Source organism: Nelumbo nucifera, chromosome 4 (genome assembly GCF_055504915.1).
Source record: "Nelumbo nucifera cultivar China Antique chromosome 4, China Antique-T2T, whole genome shotgun sequence".
Classification (NCBI taxonomy): domain Eukaryota; kingdom Viridiplantae; phylum Streptophyta; class Magnoliopsida; order Proteales; family Nelumbonaceae; genus Nelumbo; species Nelumbo nucifera.
Window position 1 is genome coordinate 17,860,079 of NC_142652.1, and position 25,562 is coordinate 17,885,640.

General features: G+C 39.9%; 2 protein-coding genes and 1 pseudogene across 3 annotated transcripts; 1 reads left to right on the plus strand and 2 right to left on the minus strand.

Annotated features, from left to right (window-relative positions):
- The first annotated feature begins 9,605 nt into the window (after positions 1–9,605).
- On the plus strand, positions 9,606–16,399 carry LOC104598091 (2-hydroxy-palmitic acid dioxygenase mpo1-like). Its single transcript, XM_010259991.3, has 4 exons — positions 9,606–10,299; positions 15,663–15,725; positions 15,803–15,874; positions 15,960–16,399. Exons 1-4 carry the CDS (start codon positions 9,943–9,945, stop codon positions 16,074–16,076), a joined length of 609 nt encoding a protein of 202 aa, XP_010258293.1. The 5' UTR covers positions 9,606–9,942; the 3' UTR covers positions 16,077–16,399.
- An 870-nt stretch (positions 16,400–17,269) lies between these two features.
- Positions 17,270–19,243, minus strand: LOC104598090 (pentatricopeptide repeat-containing protein At4g21065 pseudogene; annotated as a pseudogene). Its single transcript, XR_016085156.1, has one exon. The product of XR_016085156.1 is annotated as a pentatricopeptide repeat-containing protein At4g21065 pseudogene (transcript).
- Positions 19,244–21,434: 2,191 nt separating this feature from the next.
- On the minus strand, positions 21,435–23,383 carry LOC104598089 (pentatricopeptide repeat-containing protein At5g15300). The gene has a single exon (XM_010259989.3). The coding sequence runs from the start codon at positions 23,179–23,181 to the stop codon at positions 21,550–21,552; it is 1,632 nt and encodes a 543-aa protein (XP_010258291.2). The 5' UTR covers positions 23,182–23,383; the 3' UTR covers positions 21,435–21,549.
- Between the last annotated feature and the right edge of the window lie 2,179 nt (positions 23,384–25,562).

Here is a 25,562-nt window from a genome sequence, read left to right on the forward strand (position 1 = left end):
TACTCGGTTGTTACAGGTAGTATTGTCTCAAGTTGACGATATTCCATGCCCGAGGTACTTGTTTCCCTTCAAGGGTCTCGAGCTCGTACGTTCCTTCCCCGAGAACTCGCTTCACTCGGTAGGGACCTTCCCAGTTGGACCCGAGCTTGCCAACGCCAGGCTCAGGTACCATAACTTTACGAAGGACCAGGTCGCCAACGCGGAGGTTCCGCCTCTTGACCCTGGCATTATAGTATAGAGCTACTCTCTGCTGGTAGGCTACGGTTCTGATGTACGCGAGGTCCCTTACTTCGTCGAGTAGATCGAGGTTGGTACGTAGCTCATCTCCGTTCGTCTGATCACTGTATGCTTCTAGTCGCAGCGTGGGCACTTCGATCTCTGCAGGGATTACTGCTTCAGTGCCATAAGTGAGATTGAAGGGTGTTTCTCCTGTGGCGGTCTTCTCTGTGGTCCGATATGCCCACAGAACACTGGGTAGTTCATCTGCCCACAATCCTTTAGCTCGGTCCAACCGTGCCTTTAATCCGCGGAGGATGGCTCTATTCGTTACTTCTGCCTGACCGTTTGTTTGAGGGTGTGCGACTGAAGTAAAGTTCTGTCGGATTCCCACGTCTTGGCACCAGTCTTGGAATTTGATGTCTTCGAACTGTTTGCTGTTGTCGGAAATCAATACTCGAGGTAATCCGAAGCAGCATACAATGTTTTTCCAAAAGAAGTTTTGAACATTTCGGGCCGTGATTGTTACGAGGGGTTCAACTTCTACCCACTTGGTAAAATAGTCCACTGCTACCACTAAGAACTTCCTTCCACCCGTTGCTGGCGGGAATGACTCGAGTAGATCGATGCCCCACTGTGCAAAGGGCCACAGACTGGTGAGATACTTGAGGTCGGCAGTGGGTTGGTGGTGAATATTAGCATGTCTCTGGCATTTGTCACATTTTTTAACGAGCTCAATAGCGTCTGCCTTCATTGTTGGCCAATAATACCCCTGTCGAAGCGCTTTCTGGGCAAGGGCTCTACCCCCCAAGTGCCCGCCGCACAACCCCTCATGAGTGTCGTGGAGTACGAGCTCGGCTTCGGTAGGCCGCAAGCAACGCAGATAGGGGAGCGTGTAGGATCTCCTGTACAGCCGCTCGTCTATCATGACGTATTTGGCTACCTGGCGCTGCACCCTTTTGGCTGCATTGCGATCTGCAGGGAGGGTCTCGTGTAGCAAAAAGCTCGTGAGAAGGTCAATCTAGCTCGGCTCTGCTTGAACGACAGGAGCAACCTCCTCTGCCCCCCTGAGAATGCTAGGCCGAGACAGGTCCTCTATGTACACGGTTCTCATGGTGGTGTCGCTAGTGCTGGCTAACTTGGACAGGGCGTCGGCCTCAGCATTCTCCGACCTAGGGATCTGTCTAATGAAGTGTGACTGGAAGTCGAGCAAGGCCTCTCTAACTTTGGTCAAGTAGGCAATCATGGTTAGCTCACGAGCTTCATACTCGCCGGTGACCTGGTTAACCACAAGCTAGGAATCGCTGCAGATAACAATGTGCTTTGCTTTTACTTCTCTGGCTAGGGCTAGTCCAGCTATCAACGCCTCGTACTCTGCTTCATTGTTAGACGCCGCGAACTTGAAGCGTAGTACGTATTCCAGTTTTGTGCCGCTTGGGCCGTGTAGAACTATTCCGGCTCCGTTGCCCTGTTGGTTTGAGGAGCCATCTACGTGAAGGATCCAGGGCTCCTCATCCCAGCTCGCGGTTGGCTGAGCTAGGAGAGATGCCACACTGGCTGCTACTTCACGGGGTTCGGACTCGATTGGCTTGGGAGCTTCGGGCTCATCCGAGCTGGGAGCCTCGTGCTCGACCGGCCTGGGGACTTCGGAACTGAAAGTACATTCGGCTATGAAATCTGCTAAGGCTTGGGCCTTAATGGTAGTTCACGGCTTGTACGGGAGGTCGTACTCGCTGAGCTCAACGGCCCACTTCGTCAACCGATCAGAGATCTCGGGTTTAAGCAACACTTGCCTCAGAGGTTTGTCGGTGAGGACGATAATAGTATGAGCTTGGAAGTATGGGCGGAGCTTCTGAGCTGCAATTATCAATGCGTATGCTAGCTTTTTCATCTCCGGGTATCTCGTTTCTGCTCCCTGCAATACTTTACTAACATAATAGATGGGTCATTGGACCCGATCTACTTCCTTTTTTAGTACCGAACTGACCACTTCGTCGCTCGCCGAGAGGTACAGTTCTAAAACATCGCCCTCCTCGGGCCGGGTTAAGGTCGGCACACTAGCGAGGTATTTCTTGAGCTCGTCGAACACGAGCTGGCAATCTTGGGTCCATTCGAACCCTTTGCTCTTAATTGCCTTGAAGAATGATAGACAGCGGTCTGCCGATTTAGACATGAAATGGCTCAGAGCGGCTATGCGGCCATTCAACCTCTGAACCTCCTTCAGCTTCCGGGGTGGTCTCATATCTAAAATGGCCTTAATCTTATTCGGGTTGGCTTCGATGCCACGCCGGTTAACGATGTATCTTAGGAACTTGCCCGAGGTCACACCAAATACACACTTGTTTGGGTTCGGTCTCATATTAAACTTACGCAGAATTTCAAAACAGAATGCAAATCTTGTATTAATTCATGTGAGAATTGAGTTTTGACGACCATGTCGTCTACATAGCATTCTACTACTTTTTGCCGATTAACGGCGCAAACAACTTATTTACAAGCCTTTGAAAGGTTGCCCTTACGTTTTTCAACCCGAAGGGCATAACCTTGTAACAATATAGACCAAATTCCGTGATGAAGACAGTCTTTTCTTCGTCCACCGGGTCCATCTTAATTTGGTTATAGCCCGAATAGGCATCCAAGAAACTTAGCAGCTCGTGCCCTGAGGTCGCGTCCACCAAGCGGTCGATTTTGGGGAGCGGGAAGCAATATTTTGGGCAAGCCCGGTTCAGGTCGGTGTAGTCGACGCACATGCGCCATTTGCCATTGGCATTTTTTACCCGGACGGGGTTGGCTACCCATTAGTGGAGTTCTCTTATGAAGTCAGCCGCGAGGAGCTTTTCGACCTCCTCGTCAACCGCTTTCCACCGCTCTGGGGCTAGGTTGCGTTTCTTCTGTCTAACGGGCCTAACTACAGGATTAGTATTCAGCTTGTGAGTTATGAGTTCGTGGTCTATACTAGGCATCTTTGTCGTGGACCATGCAAAAATATCTAAATTTTGAAGTAAGAAACTTACCAGTTCGGATCGTAGAGGTTCCTGGATAGAAGCGTCGATCTAAAGCGTCCGAGCTGGGTCTGTGGCGGAGGTCGGAACTGTGACTGTTTCTTCTGTGGGCGCGACTCGTTCTCCGCTTTGCTCCACAGGCCGCTCCAGCTCGAGGTCATCGGCCACCTTGGTTTTTCCCTTCAGGGCGACGACATAGCACTTGCGGGATTCGAGCTGGTCGCCCCCGCGCTACCCCCACACCGAAGTCTGTTGGAAACTTCATAGCCAGATGGTAAGTGCAGACCACCGCCCGTAGGACATGGGTGATCGGTCGACCTATTATGGCATTGTAGGGGGAGGGGGTCACGACCACCAGGAAGTCGTGCTTGAACCTGACCACGCAAGGCCATGTGCCAACTTCCACAGGTATTGTTACTTTCCCAAGGGGTCGGACTTCTTCTCCGCTGAAGCCTACCAAAGGAGTGTCTGTAAGCCTCAGGTCGCCTCTCTGCAACTGAAGCTGGTCAAACGCGGCTTTGAAGAGGATGTCCGCTGAGCTGCCTGAGTCGACGAGTACGCGCCTGACCTCGAAGTTGTTGATTCTTAGCTTTATCACAAGCGCATCGTCGTGGGGGTAGTGGACTCCTCACGCATCATCTTCTGTGAAGAAAATTGGCTCTTCTGTCCTTGGCCGCTTTGGGGGGTTCTGATCCTCCCGGGTGGCCTCACGAACCGACGTCCAAGCTACTGTTGAAGTGCAACCCGCAACGATCGAACCTCCCACTATCATGTGGATGGTCCCCCGAACTAGCCTCTCCTCCGGAGGTTGCCTCTGCAGTTGTTCGGCCGGCCTGCTGCTGGACTCGGGAGCATCCTTACCGTGCTCTCCTTGTCGACCTATTTTATTACTATTATTATTATTCTGTACAAAGTTTCTTAGATATCCGCGACGGATGAGCTCCTCTATCTCGTCGCGGAGGTTTTTACAACTCTCGGTACTGTGACCGTGATCTTGGTGAAAACTGCAATACAAATTCTTATTTCTTTCATTGGGATTCCCCCTCAGACGGAGTGGCCACTTCACGTACGGGGTGTCCTTGATCGCCATCAGGATTTCAGCCTGCTTCGCGTTCAGTGGGGTGTAATCAGATCGATCCACTACAGGAGGTCGGGAAAACTGACCCGGTCTTGCCCCCCGAGCTGTGTCCTTTTTCTTCCGGCTGTCCCCTTGACTGGAAAGCTCTCCTTCCCTCGTTATTTTTTCGGGCGCGCCCTCGCCCTTTTGGTTGATCTACTCTTCGGTGGCTATGAATCTGTCTGCAAGCTTCAGAAACTCGGTTATGGTCGCTGGTTGGTTGACGACCATGTGCCATTTGAACTCTTTGTGTGTCACGCCCTTCTTGGCTGCTGCAAGGCGTACAACAGGGTCCAGGCGTGGTATCTACATACAAGCATCGTTGAACCGCTTGATATAGCCCCGGATGGACTCTCCCTCTCTCTGCACTATGATGAGGAGGCTTTCTTCAATTCGCAGGCACCGTTTGCTGGTGACGAAGTGGGACACAAAGGTTTGTGCGAACTGCGCCCAACTTCTTATCGACCCAGGTGCCAAATTCTGGTACCACGTGCGGGCCGCTCCTCTAAAAGTAGTAGAGAAGGCCACGCACATGCACGATTCACTGGCTCTCGCCAGGTGCATCTGTGACTGAAAGGCATCTACATGATCATTCGGGTCAAACGACCCGTCATACTTGTCAAGAGGGGGGAGCTTGAAGTCTTTGGGCATTGGGGCTGCCAGGAGTTCGGAAGACAGGGGGATGAAACCGAGAGGAGGGGAGCTTTGACTTCGGCTGAGCTTACCTCTTCTTTGCCCATGAGCTCGGGCAAATCGCGGGTGACAAATCGGCAAGCTCGGCGGCGGCGTCTCTGCTTCTTGGTGTGCTCGGTGTTCGTGCTGCTCACCTCTGCGCTGTCTGGAATGGTTTGTGCAGGAAGTAGCCCGGTCTGCTGGTGATGGCTGTGCACAGAGGGATCCCGCTTGGAGTTTGTTGCCAGGATCTCAAACCGGTTTTCAAGGGTTAGGGTTTCAAACTTCGACTGCCGAGGTGATGTAGACTTGGCGAGCTGGGGTCCTCCCGACCTGTTCGCCTGCGGCGAGACCGGGGTAGCCGGTCTCTCTCGTCTGCCGCGGGGGGAGGCCTGGTTTTTTGGGAGGTTTTGGGGTCCCTCTCCTTGGCCAAAGGGGTGCTCGTCCTGGCGGCGAGACTTAGCTTGCTGCAAGGTTGGGTGCCGAGGCGGGAATTGCAGCTGAAGTTAAGGTTGAGGCAGTTAGGGGAACTGCTGTTGATACTGATACTGGGAGACCTGGTGCAGTACGTGTTGTTGATAGAGCTGAAGTTGCTGGAACTGTTGCATTTGGGCCTGCATGGCCCGAATGCACTGCATCAAGTCCTCCAGTTGGTTTGGGCTGGCCACTGGGTGCACGACCGAAGGTTCGGTGAACGTCGCTCCAATTGTAGCAGGGAGTGGGGCGATGACAGGTGCCACTGTGAGAGGCACATTCAAGCTGGGGATTCCGTCCGTTGAGAGGGGGACAGTGAACTGTCTGATACAGACGGTAGGAAGCTGGGGTTGTTCCCTGAAGTTACCCATTTCCGTGCTTCGTCCGATGTTGCTAGAGAAAGCAATGAGAGTTGGATTTTTTCAAGGAAGAAAAGAACCGTGAGGGTTTAGAGAGAAAAGCCTTTTGAAGCGTTTCCCACAGACGACGTCAAATGATGCGGCGCAATCCGGTCACTCCTAGCTGGCATTCGTGTGGCTCCTTGAAGACACCTGAGACGGGGAAGAATAAGAAGAATCCCTTGGGGGGCTGCCCGGCGGGGACACTCCGATGCTTAAGTCAGTTCTCGATAGAAGCAAGGGAAAGACGAAAGGCTAAGAGTGAGGATAGCGCGTTACCACTATGTTCAAGCGGTCAGAGATTCAAGAAGAAGTTTCTCTTCTGCCCTGAGGGCTTTTATAGGGACACTCACATTAGGTCGGACATAACTGCCACTGGGCTCCTACCACAGCCGTTACTTGCCAGGGCTGCGCAGGTGGCCGTTGTGGCGTACGCTTTGCCCGGGTGAGTGACACGTTTCCAAAGTGGCAGGCACGCCTTTGCTTGTTGAGAGACGTGGACGCAGACTGTCAAAAGGACTGGGACTGCACCGTCAATAGAGGATATGGCACAGTCTGACCGGTACGGTCTATCAGTCGGGATCTTCTTGAAGAGCGCTAGTGCGGCTCGTTCGCGAGCTATTTTGTGGCGAGCTTGAAACACCCCAGGATCACCCTTGATGGAATTGGTCCTCAGAATGACTCGTTTGTTAAGGAGCTCAGACGAGCTAATAACTTTAGTTCACGAGCTACAGTTGCCTCGGAGTATCTCTTTAAAGATAGCACGGGGAGCCCGGAGTTCGTGTTGCAGCGGACTCCTCCCCTCATGAGCTGTAACGTAGCGGACTATTTCGTAGGCCTATCACCTAGGCGCACCGGGCTTCAACGCTGGGTTGTCGCTCATGCTGAGTCAACGTCTACGTATAACCTTTTCATAGATTAAGTCAAATCATCCTTAATCAATAGTGTTTAGACCTCCATATTCTGGAATCTTCTTATATTTCGTCTTTGCTAATTTTACAACTCAATTAATGCACATGCTTTTAATTGCTCTTATAAATTGTTCTCAACTCGAGTGCTATCTTTCTAAAAGGTTCTATCCCTTGAGTTGTTTTTGTAAATAATTCTGCTTAATTTGTTTATTGGCCTGAACCGTTTAATTTGACCTAAATTCATGCCCATTCAAGGGAGGTTTTTATATTTTACCCAATTTTTATTTGTTCGTATGGTCACAACAAATTGTAACTTCCAAAACCTCCGGTTATGACATTGACATTGTATCCCTTTGAAGTGGCATCAATTCCCTTTATTGTCACTATTCCCAACTATACAAAGATTTATCAGGTAAGGGTCAAATGGATCTCTTTCCCATTGCATATTGACTAACTTTATAACATCTTTTTTGCATTAATTACTGGGCTCACCGTAAAGAGAAAGGGTTTTCTTGCATATATATAAAGGCAACTTTTTGCCCTGAATATCAATAAAACATAATATTTTTATAAAATAACAAAAATAAAATAACTTTTTTTTGAAAAATATCAACGAAGGATAATAATACTGTTTATCGTCTTCCTCTGCCCTTCCTTTGGTGATGGAGGCCGGAATTCCCTCTGCAACTTTGATGAATCATCTTCAGCTTTCGGTGACTGCAAACAAGTAGAGAACGGACTAAAAAAATTCAATTGGAAGTAAACACGTCATCCATTCGTACTGTTTTCAGATTACAGCAAATAACGTGTTTACTCGTAATTGGGTTTCAGATCCGGAATCCTCATGGTTCATGCATATCGGATTAACCAAAAAAACAAGTGTTCAAAGCATTTCGAAACATCTTAAACGTGTCGATATAATGGTGTATGACATCTGGATAACGATGCTCAGCAGTCAGCACCAAGATTAAACCGACTCGGACAACTCGTTTTACTTGTTCATTAGTTGCCCCGATACGATCCACCACAAACTCACTCACTCACTCAATCCTGGAAAAGAGTGGGGCAAAACTCTTCGAAGTCGTAATAGACAGAGAGATACAAAGTTCTTTCATTGCCTTTGATCAATCATATCCAAATGTATTTTAGAAAAAAAAAGGAGGAAAACGAATAAAGGAACCATCGTAGGTATTGATGAAACATTTAACAGGATTTCAAGTCTTAAACCGCTAGGATGCTGAACAGATTAGATGGAATGCTCGTTAATGGCGAAGAAAATGAAAGAAAGATGGAAAAAGCAAACCTGCGTGATTAGGAAGTGATCTCCAGCTTCCGTGGCCGTTCTTCTTAATATACTCAACGAAAATCTCATCACCAGAGCTGCAGAGAGAATTCCAGCCTCCATCACCAGACGAAGGGCAGTGGAGAGGAGGATGATGAACAGTATCATTGTCCTTTGTTGATATTTAAAAAAAAAAACCATTTTGTTTTTGTTATTTTATAAAAATATTATCTTTTATTGATATTTTGGACAAAAAGTTGCCCTTGTTTATAAGAAATCAAAAGAAAAACTCACTAAAACTTATCAATCTCTCATGTGGATAAACTATTTTTCCACTTAGGAAAAAATTATAAAACATAATGGGATAAATTTACTCATTTTAACATTAATTTTTTTTATGAGTAAAAATATAATTATATTATTTACATAGGAATCAAAAGAATATGAGTAAGTGAATGAAACATTTACCTGAGTAAGTGCACTTACTCAAGTAAATTGTAAACTTGTAAACAAACAAGGCCTAAAAAGATACGTTTGATGAAAACATAAAAAGATGGAATCTATTTGATTTACTAAATATTTTATTTCATATTTTTAGTAATTAGTAATTCATAAATTCATAAATTTTTGAAAATAATTTATTCATAAATTTTTGAAAAATAATTTATTCATATCAATATTTATACTAAGGGTTTTTAAAATATTTAAGTTTTTTGTTTCTATTTTTTAATTTTTTATGCAAACAATAATAAATGAAGATTTTTTTATTAATTTAATTTTAAACATCCCGTGACAAAGTGTCAACCAGTTGGTTGGTAAAGTCTCCATATAATCGCCAGGAAGACTTAGGATCAAATTTAGCTTGCAGTAGGGTTAGGGGGCTTTATGGGTTTGAGGTATGATCTCCCAATTGCCCAACACTGTGAAGCAACAATTTTAAGCCTTTTCCAGTATTTTGACATCTGCAGAAAAAAAATCTCTGATATCTTTTAAATTATTATTTAATAAGATTAATCAACTCTCTAATTTTTTCAAACAATTAATATTTATTATATAAAACAAATAGTTGCTTTGATTTGATTTCATGCATTGAAAATTATATCTAAATATCATATTTTCGCACATATACACAGTATGGGCTGTTACACTAGCAAATACTTAATCACCCTTTTTAATTTAATAAACTGGCTTTGCCATATTAGAAATAAACGGTTTAGTCAACGCCACTTACAAGTTACAATCCATTAATGGTAACATACTAAGTTTGAAATGTGTGACAGTGGCATTTCGTGGATAAGTGTATAGGTGGCAGATCCAGTCTCATTAAGTTGAGAGTAACTAGGTTATGGGTAGCCAGCCACTAGCCGGCCGGACTCGACGTACATGGACCACATGGTTGAGTAATTACTCATGGGTTTTTGACGAGAATAGAAAGGAATTAAGTTGAGAGTAACTAGGACTGTAAATTTTAAAATATCAGATGGGCTGGTCATCAAATCAAAATAAATAGAATAGATAGATAGAGATGGTTTTGTGGTCAGCGACGGTCTCCTCCGTGGACAAGGCTGCTCTTTTTTTTTTTTGTTTAGCACGAGATTGGAATTTTGGAATCAACTCTTTGTTTTATCATTTTCTATCACCCGCATAGCCCCGGTGCACCAGAAACGTCTCTCACTGGACCTTGCTTCCTCCTTACGATTTCAGCTAACAATATTTATTTTTGGGCATTATTGATTCCTCATCTCACAAATTTGTCGCTTTTCTCTGAAGTTATGTTCTTGACTCTTGAATCCTCTATTTGTTTGATTGAATTTACCCAAAACAGTGGTTTGCTCTTTTAGATTCTTCGCAGTTTCTCAGAACTGTTTCAATGGGGAGGACTGGATTGTTTGACCTCGAGAAGCATTTCGCATTCTATGGGGCGTATCATAGCAACCCTGTAAACATATTCATACATATGTTGTTTGTTTGGCCAATCTTCTTTACATCTCTTGTTCTTCTTTACTTCACACCTTCTCTTTTCGGCCTCCCTCACATTGAATTCTCTCCTTTCGGGAGCAACGTTAACTTGGTTTTCAATTTCGGGTTCTTGTTAACTTTGATCTACGCGTTGTTCTACATTGCCTTCGATAAAAAAGCTGGTTCCTTGGCTGCCCTTCTCTGTTTCTTCTGTTGGGTCGGGAGCAGTTCTCTTGCAACCAAACTTGGCTATTCCCTTGCTTGGAAGGTAATTGCGAGCTCTTTATTTCTCCTTGTTCACGAATCTGATGTGGGTTTCTATTATTTTGTGGAATTAGATATTGTATCTTTCTACCGAATGGTACATTGATGGGGTTGTTTTGCTATTCTGCTATGTTATTTTGCAACTTGGGTATCGAATTCTGTTATTTTGGAACTTTTTGTTTGTTTTATCCCTATGTGTGAGTAATTATTTGCTGTGTGATGAAAAATTCTGTCTTTGATTCATCTGTCATTACCAAGGGGATATTTTGTTTGTTTTATGCCTTTTCACAATAAACGATTAGAAGGAAAATGTTTCTGTTTTGTTCACAAACTAGTGTAGTTTTTACTTCTACTATTTTGATATTTAAATCAAGTCATTTTAACTTTCTGTCCTTTCATTCTTGTCATCATGGTTATTCACTATTGGTAAATTCTATTTCTTCTGGAGTTCTAATGTCATTTCTCTTACTCTGAATAACTCTGTAAGGTGAAAAGTAAACTTAATATTTGTTTTATCTTTCTATGTGAATAATGTGTTGCAAAAGATGTATTGATTTCGTGTAGTTGGAATTACTATACAATCTGTAAGTTTCTAATGATAAATACATCATGTTAGTACTCTTTTTTTCCTTTTCTTTTTGATAAAGATGTTAGTAACTCATTTGCTTTGTGTCGGATAGTTGTCTCTTTCAGATGTGGAATCTTTTCTCCCCTATCCTGTGTTCTTCTAATTCTAGATCTGATGGGTTTTCTCGGGGCCATTCCTTGGTGCACGGTAGAATCTTGGGTTGACAATTGTGAGAACACAGGTTGCTCAGAGTAGCCGCTTTATGTGAGAAAATGTCAAATGTTAAGGCCATATCCAGTTCACCCATCCCAAGACCCTTAATAGTATTATGTAATAGTCCTTCATGTGATTGGTTTATTAGTTGTAGTATAGTCAGGCGTTCCTTTGTTCATTCTGATAGTTTTCACCGCGTAAAGCCTACTTCTGTTATTTGCTTGCTGCAGTCCTATTTTCTTTGTTTTTTATTTTCCCTTTGGTTATTTGTATTCTTATCAAAGAATTGGTATTTTAGGACACAGTTGAAATGGTTAACACTGTGTGACCTTTTCATTTTTTTTTCATAACTGACAGATCTAAGTTAGTTGGCTTGTTGGTTTTCTATCTTCTTTTTTGTTATATTAATCAGAAATTACCTTGTTTTCCTTGATTTACTTTTGTTTATCTGACTTAGTTGTGGTATTTAGGAATTGTTTCTGGATTCTCTGCTTCTTCAACCAGTTCTGTTCATCTTATGTTATCATTATGTCTCTTTGGTTTTCATCCTTCTTTCCTTTACATTTTTCTAATCCCTGCAACTTCAATATTAAAAGCTTAATGCTTTTGCCTTTCATTCCCATGGACCTTTGTCAGTGACTTGGCAAATCACTGCTAAGTTTATCATTTGCACAGTTGTGATCAACATTCAAAAAGAACCTCTCCCAAATCGAATATGGTCATCTCTGAGTAAAAGAACATAATTTCTTCTTTTGCATCATATGTTGTTGGGTGTTGATTTTTTTAACCCTGCACAAGTTAGAATGGCCCTTCAGTTTTTGTTTTCTATTGATCAATTTGTGGCATTTCATGTTAGCCTTAAGCAGAATTTTTATCATTCTGTGCTAGGGTATTGCATTGTAGGAAGTCTCATATATCAGACTGTTTGGAGAACATCTTTTCTGAGTTTTGATGTTTCTATGCTCCTTTGCTACTTTGATTCTACGTTCCTTAATGCTAGAAAATACTTGAAATGCTTAAACTCAATTCAGAATTTGGGTCTTTTTTATTCCAAATTTGACATGAGTCTGCACTGAATAATGAGAATGCTCTCTCTCTGAGGACCTGGATAATTGGATCAATAAATCCCAAGAGGCCAAAACTCTCTTGTCTTCATGTTCCTGAATGGTGGTCGCAGTCTGATAGGGTTTTATATTCTTTTCCTCATTTTTTCCCACTGGGGTTTTGCAGCAATGCTATAGAAGCATTTTATCTTTAATTGCACAAAAAACAAGCATTATGAGGTTAACAAAATAGCTATGGATGTTTAGACTGTACAGAGCCAAATAAAAGTTTGAGCTTAGAATAAATTTGGGACTCATCTCTTTCTTGATGGTTCTATAATGAGAAATTCAGCATTTCCAACAATGGAGATATCTAGGTGATTGCCTTTTCAATCATATTAACTTTGTTGTGGAAAAGAAAGAGAATACTAGGAGGTAACCTATTAAGGAGACTTCAGGAAAGCTGGACTTAAAAAGAGGAATAGGGCAAGAATAGGATGTGGTAACTCAGCATGGGGCATTAGGTTAAATGCATATGGAACATAGTAACAAATGAAGCTTCCTGGTTATAGAATAGAGGAACATAACAAATACTCCAGCAGGTAACAGGGTCAGGGCAATGAAAGATTCATAATGATGACAACCATAAAACTTGGACCATATCATTCTCAGTGTATAATAGGAAGAACAGTTATATGATATTAATAGTTGACTTGAAGATTCGGATTGTCATGGATGTTTTGTTTTAAATTTGGATGCTTTTGAAGTTTATGTTATCAATTGTCATTCAGTGATTACAGCAAAAGACCTACTGTTTGGACTGGTTACTGAATACCAATATATATATAGACATACACAGTGTTTTCAACCCGCCGTTGACTACCGGTCGAACCGTCACTCGGCCAAAATTTTGGGTCCAGTTCAGTCAAGACCCGTCAGATGGTAAAAAACCATTGACTTGGTCAAGAACCGTTTGACCCAGCTGGTTCAACTGCTGACCAGTTCAACCCGGTCACCGGGTCATGGGTTGCACACTCAATGTATGCAAACTTTTGAAGGCCATAACTTTGCACTCCGATATCCGATTGGTTTTTTTTTTTTGAATTTGGGTAACTTTTCGAGATCTATGTGTCCCAAGGTGTTGTAGGCGCCTTTCCCCACTATTTTCGCGAAAAAGAAACCCTTTTTGGCCTCAAATTACAATTTTTAATATTTTTTTATAAATAAAAAAATAAAAAACTGAGTTAAAAAATATAAATGAAATATAAAAATACATATAACATATCTAAAACATATTTATACATTATTTATTGATAAATATATATTTATACATATATACACATATATTTATACATATGTATATATGTATATATACACATATATAAGTATATATACTTAATACATGTATATGACGATGTGGAACGGTCTGAACCATTCGACCTGGCCGATCGAACCGGTGACCTGGAGGCAAAAATGGTTCGGCCTCTGGGTTGGTTTTTAAACATTGGATATACAGGAGCCAAATATTAAAATGAAATATTATTGAAATTGTTCCGGTTATTTTAATCATCTCAAATAGATATTGATTTGCTGCCTACTAAAATTTCAGCAATGAATAGATTAGTTATGGTTGGCAGGTGTACTTTGAATCTTTGATGTATGGATTTGAGTTGTATTGATCATGCACAAGACGGGAATCATGCATATTTCAGTTCTCAAAAAGGTTAAAAAAGCAAGATAAGATCTGTAAAAAATATCAGACATATTAAAGCACCTTCTGAATATATGAAAAGGATAGCTTACTAGTTATGTTTTATAGGGGTGCTCATGGTTCCGTTAACTGAACCGTTGGCCTTTTTTCTAAACCGAACTGATAGTACTGGCTTTTGGAAAACCGGTAACCGAAACCGAATTGAATCTGATTGGTCAACCGGTTGATAGGTTTGGTTAACTGTTGGTTCAGTTTGTCAGTTTTTTGGTTTTCTATATTCATAATATTATATATAATAAATATAAAATATTATATCATAAATATATATATATTTATAATTTATAATGCATATATATATATTCATTTATAATATATAAATAATATAAACTATATATAATATACATAAATATGTACTCTCCTTTTATTATCTTTAACGAAAGTTACCGCTTCTTATCAAAAAAGTAATATATGTATACCGGTTGGTTTGGTTAACCGGAATTTTTGGTTCGGTTCGGTTTTTCAGTTTTTCTTGATCACCCTTAATGTTTTATCGTGGTTATGTTTGAAAAAAAAAGAGTACGTATTACAGTGATGCAAATGTAACAGTGTCTTGAAGGATTAGCTTATGGTAAAAAATAGAAGAAACTTTACATTATATGGTTGGGTCTGTGTGTCCAAAGCCTAATGATGCAGCTTTCTTGGCAGTGAGTTCACAAAATCCTTAGCTTCCAGAAGCATGTATAAGATCTTGGACAAACAAAAGTGAGATAAAGTTACTTTGGAGCCCAAAGGAATATAAGCTTCATAGACGATTGAGGCACATAGTGCACATTTAATCAATGAATGCAACAATGAATCTATAAATTCTAAGCTTGTCCATCTTTGTTTCTTGTGCTTAAGTTGGGCCAAGGGAAGAAGCTTCTTGGCAAATTGAATGTGTATTGGCTCTTGTAGATGGACAAACTACCAATGTTGGACAGGTCTAAAATTCTGACACTACCTATGAAACAGTTTTTGGATTTTCTTTTTTGTTTCTTTCCTTGCATGACATAAATTATTATTTACCATGCCTTATGAATTTTACTTTTTCCTGGAAAAAGTTTCAAAGGTGGAAAAATTACATTTTTATAGTTATTTGCCCTTGTCTGTTGGTGTATGATAATATTGGCTATCCCATTGCTTAATTCAATATATTTATTAGGAAAAAATAACTACTTGCTTCTACTTGGTAATAGTAATACGTTTTTTCTTGTTTTGTTGGTTCACCAATCTACAGCTTTATGGACAGTTTAAACCATATGCTGTCACCGTATAATTGTAATAGCTTACAATTTTATGTCCATGCCTCTGTGTATTTCGTTACTACCACTTCAAGTGCCCAACTTTCAAAGGTCTTGGGTCATCCAGGATTTTCTTTTAAAGAAGAAAAAGCCATTTTGATTCCATTTGAAATGCATATGTCGCTAGGAGAGGAGATGATCCCTGCAACATTAATCACTAATTGTAATAGTTTCAAAAATTATGAAAGTGGCCAGTTATATGGAACATCTGACAAACTAAAATCCTACTTTAATTTTGTACTCTAAGAAAGGTTATGGTCAACCTGGATCAGCCACCAGTCTCTTGTTGAAGTTTCTGGTTGTTAAACCTAACTCATGAGCATTTAGTACTCTAGACAACTTGGACAGTTGGACCAGCCACCAGTCTCTTGTTGAAGTTTCTGGTTGTTAAACCTAACTCCTGAGCAATTAGTATTTCATATGTTCTATTTTTCAAGATTGCATATATTGTTGAGGCATCTTGTTTCTCATTTAATTTCAATTATTCTTCAGGTTGTTCTGGCAGCGCAGTTGTTCTGTTGGACTGGACAGTTCATAGGCCATGGGGTCTTTGAGGTGATTTATTGTTCTAATTTGAAACATGATTCATCATTACCATTCAGGTTTATACAACTTATTTTATACTTGTGTAGAAACGGGCACCTGCTCTTTTGGACAACCTTGTTCAAGCCTTTTTGATGGCTCCTTTCTTTGTTTTGCTAGAGGTAATTTTCTAAAGCTTTTTCAATTCTGTGATGTTTCTCTTATTTTAAGAGTAAGTTGGGCATACTTCATTATTGGTTGTTGCAGGCTCTTCAAATGTCCTGTGCTTATGAACCATACCGGGGTTTCCATGCAAATGTGAAAGCAAAGATTGATGCTGAAATCAAAGAATGGCAGGCTAAGAAGCAGAAGAAGATTTCCTAGTTTGGAGCTAGGGTGTCAAAGAAACAGAACATTTCCTATTTCACAGGAGGGGATAGTTTGCAGTGAATACTAGTTGCATAGAGTTGTGGATCCTTCGTCTATGTTCAATTGAATCCATGATAGACTATAGCTTCTGTACATCAGGAGATATACCTTATGAAAGCAACATACAGGTTTCATATAAATATGGTGTTTCATATTGCTTGAAAAATTGCATTCTGGATATAAGACATACAAATGGCACTAACTATGGCTGTTTGAGTCATTGGAGATTCTATTAGAGATGCTTAGGGAGAAATATAATAAATAGAAGATTACAATCATCTGATCTGGTTAATCCTTGGACCTAGGAAATCTATTTGATGGGATGAAAACATAACCTGCTGGTTGTAGTAAGCTCTGTTTTCACCTTTTTTTTTTCATTTTCAACAAATAAACGTATTAATTCAAAAGGGTGTACATGAGCAGTCCATCACAATAAAATTATGGGAACATAGATCTAAAGCTATACAAAGAGACCCTCTCCACCCGAACTAGCAAGTAGATCAGAAACAAAGTTAATTCCCTTGTAATCCATCTGAAATGAATTTGTAAGCATGCTGTGATTTCCCTAGATTAATTAAAAAAATCGAGCCAATTTCATGGACCTTCTCTCTAGATCCTTGATCTATCTGCTCTCATTCACTGAAGCCCCTTCCACAGATAAGGAGAAAGGACCAAGCTGTTGTGCCATTGGATGGCCTGTAGAAGATCAATAACAAAGCATTAGCCTTTAGGAGAAAGGACCAAGCTGTTTTGCCCTGATTGTAAGAGATGGTAATAATGTGATCTTTAGCTTTTAGTTTGTTCTAACCAGTACTTGGATTATCCTCATGGAATGGCTCTACGAAATAACCCCTGTATGTTCTGAAGTTCTTTTCCTTAAGGCTCAACTTGGGATGAGTGCATATACAAATATGTTCAGTGTAAAACCTTGCATACTGTATTTCTAACGAATCTAAACCTTGTATTTGCACACTGAGCCAAAGTAATAGTTGTTTAAACAGCAGTAAATGTAATGTGTAAAAGGTTTGCATTTTTATTAGTTCAAGCAGGAAATTTGGTATTTTTCTACATACTGTAAGGTTGTTCTTCTTTTCTTTTCTTTCCTTTTACTTTTCTCATTTCTGTTGGTTTCAATATCTAGGTTGAAGTTATAGGAACTAATATATACTGAATTAAAGGAAATCTGTCATAAGCTTATAGCAGTTTTGCAGCAATTTGTTTACAGCAGTATGGACAGTGTGGTTTGAATAGGCAATTACAATGGGTCCATTACAACAAAAAAAAAAAATAGAGGACATCCAAAATGTGTTAAATTGGGTCAAGGAAGAATTATGGTTTTAGGCTTTTAGCTGTAGTTGTAGTTGTCTTTTTCAGTTTTGGTTACTACAATATTTTATAGTCGACTCCACATCCAAAGATACAGTATGGTGGACCCCAATGTAGCTGTTGCCAGGCTCTGGTTTTTGAACTCCCATGCTCCTCATTGTTTTTCTTACTTTCAACATGTCATTCCACTGGCCTGCACTCGCATACATGTTTGCAAGAAGAACATAGTCTCCGCTATGCTCTGGCTCCAACCCCAGAAGATGCCTTCTCACACATTCCCCTAGTTCAAGGTGCCCATGAACCCGACATGCACCCAACAGTGCCCGCCAAACAATTGCATTACACCTGATAGGCATGGTCTGTATCAGATGGTAAGCTTCGTCCACTAATCCTGCTCGTCCAAGAAGATCCACCATACATCCATAGTGCTTTATGTTTGGTTGAATTTGGTACTCCATGTTCATACTTTCAAAATACCGTCTTCCTTCATCTACCATCCCTCTGTGACTGCAAGCACATAGCACTCCTAGGAAGGTAACGTCATTCGGTGTGTCAAGCTTCCTTTCTACCATCTTGGAGAAGAGTTTTAATGCTTCATCAGCATGCCCGTGCATCGCGAGTCCTAGGATCATCGAGTTCCACGTTACTATGTTCTTCTCATTCATCTCATTGAACACCTGACGCGCCTTTTTAATTGCCCCGCACTTGGCGTACATATCAATCAACGAATTGGAGATGGAAATGATACGTGCATGACTGGTACAATTGATACGAAAATGGACCCACTTCCCAAAATCTAATGCACCCAATTCAGAACATGCAGAGAGGACCACAACCAAAGTGGCTTCATCAGGTTCTACGTTACTTTGTTGCATTGTTGAGAACAGGTCCAGTGCTTCTTTGTATCGCCCGCAGTGAACGTAGCAATCGATAATGGTGTTCCAAGCTACTAAATCTATTCTGGGTATTTCATCAAACAGCAAACGTGCGGTTTCAATGTCCTTAAGCATGCCGTACATGTGAATGAGGGTGTTCCTCACATAGACATGCGAGTCCAGGCCACGCTTCTGGGTAGAGCAGTGAATTTGCTTGCCCAACTCCACCGAACTCAACTGCCCGCATATCTTGAGCAAGAAAGAGTAGGTGAAGTTATCTACTGTGTGTCCCTTATTCTGCATTCTCCTGTAGAAGTCGAAAGCAGCTTCCGGTTTGTTCGTATTTCCAAATCCCCTAATCATGGTATTCCAAACGAACCCGTCTGGATTTTGGATTTGTTCAAAGACTGAAATCGCGTAATACATTGGTCCATGCCCGGACACTGCACAAAAGTTGATGATTTTGCCCACCACATAGAGGTTTTGGTCAAATCCAGTTTGGATGACTTGGGCATGAATTTGCATCAAATCCTTCATGGTGGAACACTGCTTCAAGAGGGAGAGGAGACTTTGTTCTCTTGAATTACTGCTCTCATGTGGATTTGATTTTAATGTTGTTGTTGATAATTTTGACGAAGGAAGGGGTAGTGATGGTGGTGTTGAGGAAGAAGATGCATGGAGCGCCACCGAGAGAGACCATGATGCATGAAACCATGTTCTTTTAATAGAAAAACAAAGGGAAGGCTCAAGGTATGATTTTAGGCAATTGAAGCAGTTGTTAGTATTCATACTCGATAACTAATAACCGGATTGTTCCAACTTCCAACTAAATTCCAATAGGCCACATCCACACTCCACATAAAGGGCAGAGCCCACCCAAGCCCCAGCTCAATTTTATGATTTGTTTGAGCTTCTAAAATGAGAATGGATAGGATATTGACAAACCCATTCAAAGGTCAACTTTTATTCATTTTTGGAGAAAAGTGAGATATTCCTCAAGTCAACTAATAGCCCGCTTACATAAACACTAATTTGTTGGTAGACCTGTTCATGGGCCAGGTAATTCGATGGTTCAGCCCAGCCTCCGCACCCCGGTCGGGCTTAGTCATGTAATTAGGCCCGCGGGCCTGACCTTGGGCCTAACACAATAAGCCTGACTGTGTTTCGGGTTGGGCTTGGGATTTGTCAAAAAAGCTCTGCCCGACTCAGTATTATATATTTTATAAAATACATAATATGTATTTTATATATTATATAAAATATATAAATAATATAATATTTATTGAAATATATATATTTATAATTTAATATATACAATTTTATTTTTATTTTTTATAATTTCTCTCTCTTTCTCTATTCAGCCGCTTCAGCAATAATAACAGTATGGGTTAAATTTCGGGCTCGGGCCCATATTGTAGGCCCGATGGTTAGGTCGGACTCACCGACGTCATGAATGCATAAGCCACCGACAGCAGGAAAAAATACACCGTCCCCCGCCTTGATCGGGTGACAAGAACTCTGATGGCCGCCTTGATCGCTCTCACTGTCACGGAGCTAACAACAAATAAGGGGGAGAATATGATCTGGAAATGAACTCCGGTGAGAAGAAAAGAGGGGAAGAAGAGAGAGAGAGATGGAACAGGTTGCGCCGAGTTCAGATCGTCCACTGCAATCGACCACAACAGGAAGCCCGCCAGTGTTGACCCACCTTCGTTCGCCTGAAAAACCCGCCGGTGTAAGGCTTCGATCTATAGAAAAGAGAAAACATAAAGCCCTTGTAAGAAGAAGAAGAAGAAGAAGAAGAGGCCAAAAAGCATATCGTCGGAGTTCTCGCCGTCGATGGCCGTTGGTTCGGGTCACCGTCCGCTGATGTATGGTCACCGGTGTGTGGTTAGGGTTCGGTGGATAGAGGCTTAGACAACCGAATATTTTTGTCTTTTTTGTGGCCGGTTGAACCGGTTATCCCATGTTAACGTGCAAAGCTCGTTAATGTTATAAATCTCGATCTGGACACATGGTCGATAGGGGTGTAAAAGGATCGAATTCGAATTGGATTATGTAATATCTGAATTCGAATCTGATTAGAAAATCCAATATCCGAATTTGATTTGATATTTGACAAATATTGAAAATTAATATTCTAATTCGAATTCGATTAAATATTTGAATATTTGATTTTATTCAAATTTGATTAATTTATTATTTTAGATAATTAATAAATATATAAAATAAATACTTTATTGATATAAAGTATATAAATATATAAATTATTTATATAACTTAATTATTATATAAAATATTTTATATATTATCAAGTCATATCTGAATTCGAATTCAATTAACTATTCGATATGAATAGAATATCCAAATTCGACTGATTAGATATTCAAACTATCCGAATTTGATTCGATTTTGTCAAATATCAAATTTGAAATCAGATTTTCGAATACCGTTTACACCCCTAGTGGTCGATTGTGGTTGGTGGATTCATGCGTCCAATAAACCCACCAGTGCGCAAAACACGGACTCATTAACTTCTCATCCCATTTACTCATAATTTATATTGAAATGGTAGGAATAAGGGTGTCAATGGACCCTGTCCAGTCCAAAATCAATTTGAACAGATTGAATGGTTCAGATATTGAATTGAACCGATCCAAATTGATTCAAAACATTCACTGGATTAGATTGGACCTGATCCATTTATAATAGACTCACATTATACTGGATCGGATTGGACCAAATCCAGTCCAATTGACACCCCTAGGTAAAAACCTAACAATTGAAATCCTAAATAAACCTGGGCGGGGCCTCAGATCAAATGCAGTTCAAATTTAAAATCATTACTATTTTTCAAGTCTTCTAGAAGCCACATCATGTTCAATGCGTGGTGCCCAAATACTTACTCTATTCTTACCTTATTCATCAGCAGATTTTATGAATACAATTGATTATGAAATAATGTATAAAACAAATTTAAGCAGGATAATCCAAAACATATATGGCTCATAAATTATCCATATATAGAGTTTTGGATTTTCAAAGAGAGAATCCTTTGTTGTTTGTATTGCCATACAATCCTATATAATCTTTAGGAATTAAGAGTAGAGATGAAAAGGACTTTTTTTTTACTTGCTGGAGTTTCCTATCCTACATAGAATAATCAAACAACACTGTTTTCCGAGTTTGCAGGGCATTTGCTTGCACGGTTTTCTTACATAGACTAATCAAACAGAACTGTTTCTTGGATTTAAACTGGGTTTTGATTCAAACAAAAAATTCATGAGGTCTTTGTGATCGGCCTCAATCAAGCTACAGCCAGGCTCTTTCTTCACCCCACTGTCATCCATCAACTTCCTCACCTTCTCCACGCCATCCCACTCACCCATGGAAGCATAGATGTTTGAAAGTAGTACGTAATCCCCACTCTGGTCCCGTCTCATTGCAAGGAGTCGTTCGTTTGCGCGCTCTCCTAATTCAACATTTCCATGAGTTCTACAAGCCCCGAGCAGAGTCCTCCAAATAATGGCATTGGGTTCAACGTCCATGGCCTCTACAAATTTGAAAGCTTCATCCAATAGTCCTCCACGCCCTAGCATGTCTACCATACACCCATAATGCTTAAGATTAGGTTCAATGTCGTACTGAATCCTCATAAGATAGAAGTATCGACGACCCTCATCAACCATCCCACCATGACTACAGGCAACCAAGACACCCACAAAAGTGATCTCATTTGGCCTGATTTTCTCTCTGAGCATTTCCTTGAATAGACAGATTGATTGCTCAGCATGACCATGAAAGGCTAAACCTCCTATTATGGAATTCCATGTGGAGACATCCTTTTCTGTCATCCCTCTGAACACATCGAGTGCCTTTTCAATGCTGCCACACTTGGCATACATGTCTATAAGTGCATTTCCAAGAACAATGCTTAGTCTCGAATCCGTCTCCAAAAGAGAGGAGTGTATCTGTTGGCCAGCCTCCAAAGCCCCAGAGTCTGCACAGGCAGACAACAGGCTCAACATGGTCACTTCATCAGGCTGTTCTCCTGCACGTCGCATCTCTTCAAACATTTCCAGAGCTTGGTCATTGGACCCAGATAGTACGTACCCCGCAATCATCGCATTCCAAGTCACTACATCTCTCTCTGGTACTTGATCGAAAAGCTTCCTCGCACAATCCATCTCCCCACGCTTGGCATAACCAGTGATCATTACATTCCACGAAACCAAGTCTTTAACAGGCATTTCGTCGAAAATCTGACGAGCCATCTCCAAATTACCTCGTCTAGCATAACCGGCGGTCAAGGCAGACCAAGCGACCACATCCCGTTTAGCCAATCCATCAAAAAGCATTGTAGCAACAACCAAGTTTCCACAGTTAGCATGAAAGTAAATAAGGGTATTCCTCACAAAAGTATTGTGCTCGAACCCAAGTTTGATAATCTTTCCATGAATCCCATTACCCATTTTAACCAATGAAAGTTTAGTGCAGGCCTTGAGAAGAAACGGAAAGGTGAAGTTATCAGGACGTACACCCCTCGCTTCCATTTTGGTATAAATAGAAATAGCATTTGAAGGAGCCGGACTTTGAGCTGAGCCTCTAATCATTGTGTTCCACATGAAGATGTCCGGTTCAGAAATCTGCTTGAACAGTTGGTGTGCGTAATCCATGGTCCCAGAGAGGGCAATGGCGCAGGTGTAGATAAGCTCTCTCAATGCGGAACGGCTGGAGTTGAAACCGTGGATTACCATAAAACCATGAATTTGCTTCAGAGTTCGGATATTTGTACAATGTCGCCATAGATTCGACCGTTGATGGAGGTTGGAGCCGTGGCCGTTTTTCTTCCTGATCATCACAATTCACAATGACTTTTTAACCATTCCATCAGCTTCACTTGCCTCCATAAAAGTCCATTGTCGTCCATTAACCGCTAGATTGAAGTCTTTAGTCCACGCCTATGATGTGAAGTCTTTATTATATTCCCATGATGACCCACTGGCAACGATTAAAGTATTAATATCTTTTTGGACAGTTTTGATAGAGATAAGTTTTGGAAACGCATGGATACAGGCCAAAAACATGGAAACATTTAGATATGATAGGGAACATTATAAAAGTTTTATAATTATATTAATAATATTAAAGTTCAGATGAAATAACAAAAAAAAAAATAATGTATAAATATATATAAAATGTATATTTTAATGATGTATTAGAAAGAATATATTACAATTAATATAATAAGATATAAATATCAAACAATTTTATTGATAATGTATCAATGAAGAATCCAAAATGCAAAACATATGCTCCTATTATATTTTAATTATTATATCAATTATTCTCTATTTTACTATTTTTACATTTTTACATTAATAAAGTAGTCAACAGAATACTAAATTATCAAATGTAAATTAAAATATTAATTAATAATTTATAAAACATATAATCTCAACCTAAATTATATCAAATATATTAAAATATTTAAGATACATATCATAGGCAAATTCATAATTTTTAACTACTAAAATGATTATTTCATTATTAATATTTTTATTTCTATAAATTTTTAAAATTAAAAAATATTTTTTATAGTAATGTAGATTAGTAGATTTGATAGATCCAATTTAATATTATATTCTTGAATATTTTGTAAACAATTTTTTATTTTTGTAAATAATAAATATGTTGTAATTTAATGTAAATTAAAATATTAATTAATAATTTAAATGCAAATTTATAAATTTTAAGTATTAAAATATGTATTTTATTATTATTATTATTATTATTATTATTATATTTATATAAATTTCTTGAAATTGAAATAATCTTTTGAAACAAATATGGATTTGATATATTATTTATTCCATAATTTTATAAAATTTTAATTTTGAATATTTTTTAATTCAAGTTGTTAAACATAAATATTTAATATGTATTTGGATTGCCTTTCGACAATAATAACAAAGGTTATTTTATTTTACATATTCACATAAGTGCTAGGATAACTTCATGGCTTAAGAATATCTGCCCAAGTTTGAATCACCTCAACACTCTTTTTTAGGAAAAGGTGTGTGCACACACATTCGTGTATCGTGCATAGTGGCATGTAGTATTGGTTCGTATCGGTATGTATCGGACTATATCCATATCGGTCCGGTACGCATGACTGGCAACATCACCTCCAATTGTAGCGTATCCCATGGATGCTACTAATACCAATATGATACGCCCCATATCGGACATATCATATCGATATTTTAATCCTTGTCTAGTAGGCAATAGATGATAAGGCTGCAACTTGGGCCAAGTTGGCCCGAACCCAACTAGAAAAAGTTGGGTTGGGTTGGGTCGGGTTGATGCTTGGGTTAGGGTTAGGTTGAAATTCATGAACCCGACTTTATTTTGGATTGTGTTAGGGTTGACCCCTTGGGCAACCCAACCCAATAGTATATGTCATATATAAGTATATGTAATATATATTATACATCATACATTAATTTGTTTAGATGTATATTAGTTTTATAGCCCTCACTACATACTATCATGTCTTTCTTTTAAGATAATCACTTCACTTAATCCCAAATGAAAAGACTAAAACCTTAATAGCATATTTTATATTTTTTTGGATATTTTATTTTTCATCTCCTCTCTAATGTTTGCCACCCATAAAAGATCTATCAAAAATCATAACCCATAATAAATTATAGTCACTTCAAACACTTATTTTTCTGAATTTTGTACTAAATGAATAATAAAAACATCAACAAACAAATACAAATAAAACATAGGATTAATATAATAGTAAAAATTGAGTTAAGATTTGAGATTAAATAGTTTTATGAGATTTTTTTAAGGGATGGAAAGAAGGTTGAATGGACCCAACCCAAAATTGACTTCGGGTTGGATTGGGTTGGGTCAAGAGTTGAAGGAATTTAGTTAGGATTAGGGTTAGGGTCGGGTAGATCAGGTTGAAGGTTGGGTTGGATGAGGATTGAGAATTTAGAACTTAGGATTGAAATAGGATTGGCCTCAACCCAACCTAACCTGGCCCCACTTGCAGCCCTAATAGCTGATGAGGTCACTTGGCATTATGTCATGTGTAAGTTTGTGACTGATTTTTAGACACATGGTCCCACCCTCGGTCTCTTTAAACGAGCCGGATTCGGATTGATTATTATCAGCATTTAATAAAAATATGATATTTAAATAAGCACTTATATATGCAAATATC

Bases quoted from the DNA above. Each gene is read 5' to 3' on its own strand.
- LOC104598091 (XM_010259991.3), top strand. From the start codon at position 9,943: ATGGGGAGGACTGGATTGTTTGACCTCGAGAAGCATTTCGCATTCTAT. The intron at 15,726-15,802 runs GTGATTTATTGT...ATACTTGTGTAG, and splicing joins TAGGCCATGGGGTCTTTGAG to AAACGGGCACCTGCTCTTTT. The intron at 15,875-15,959 runs GTAATTTTCTAA...TGGTTGTTGCAG, and splicing joins CTTTCTTTGTTTTGCTAGAG to GCTCTTCAAATGTCCTGTGC.
- LOC104598089 (XM_010259989.3), bottom strand. From the start codon at position 23,181: ATGATCAGGAAGAAAAACGGCCACGGCTCCAACCTCCATCAACGGTCG.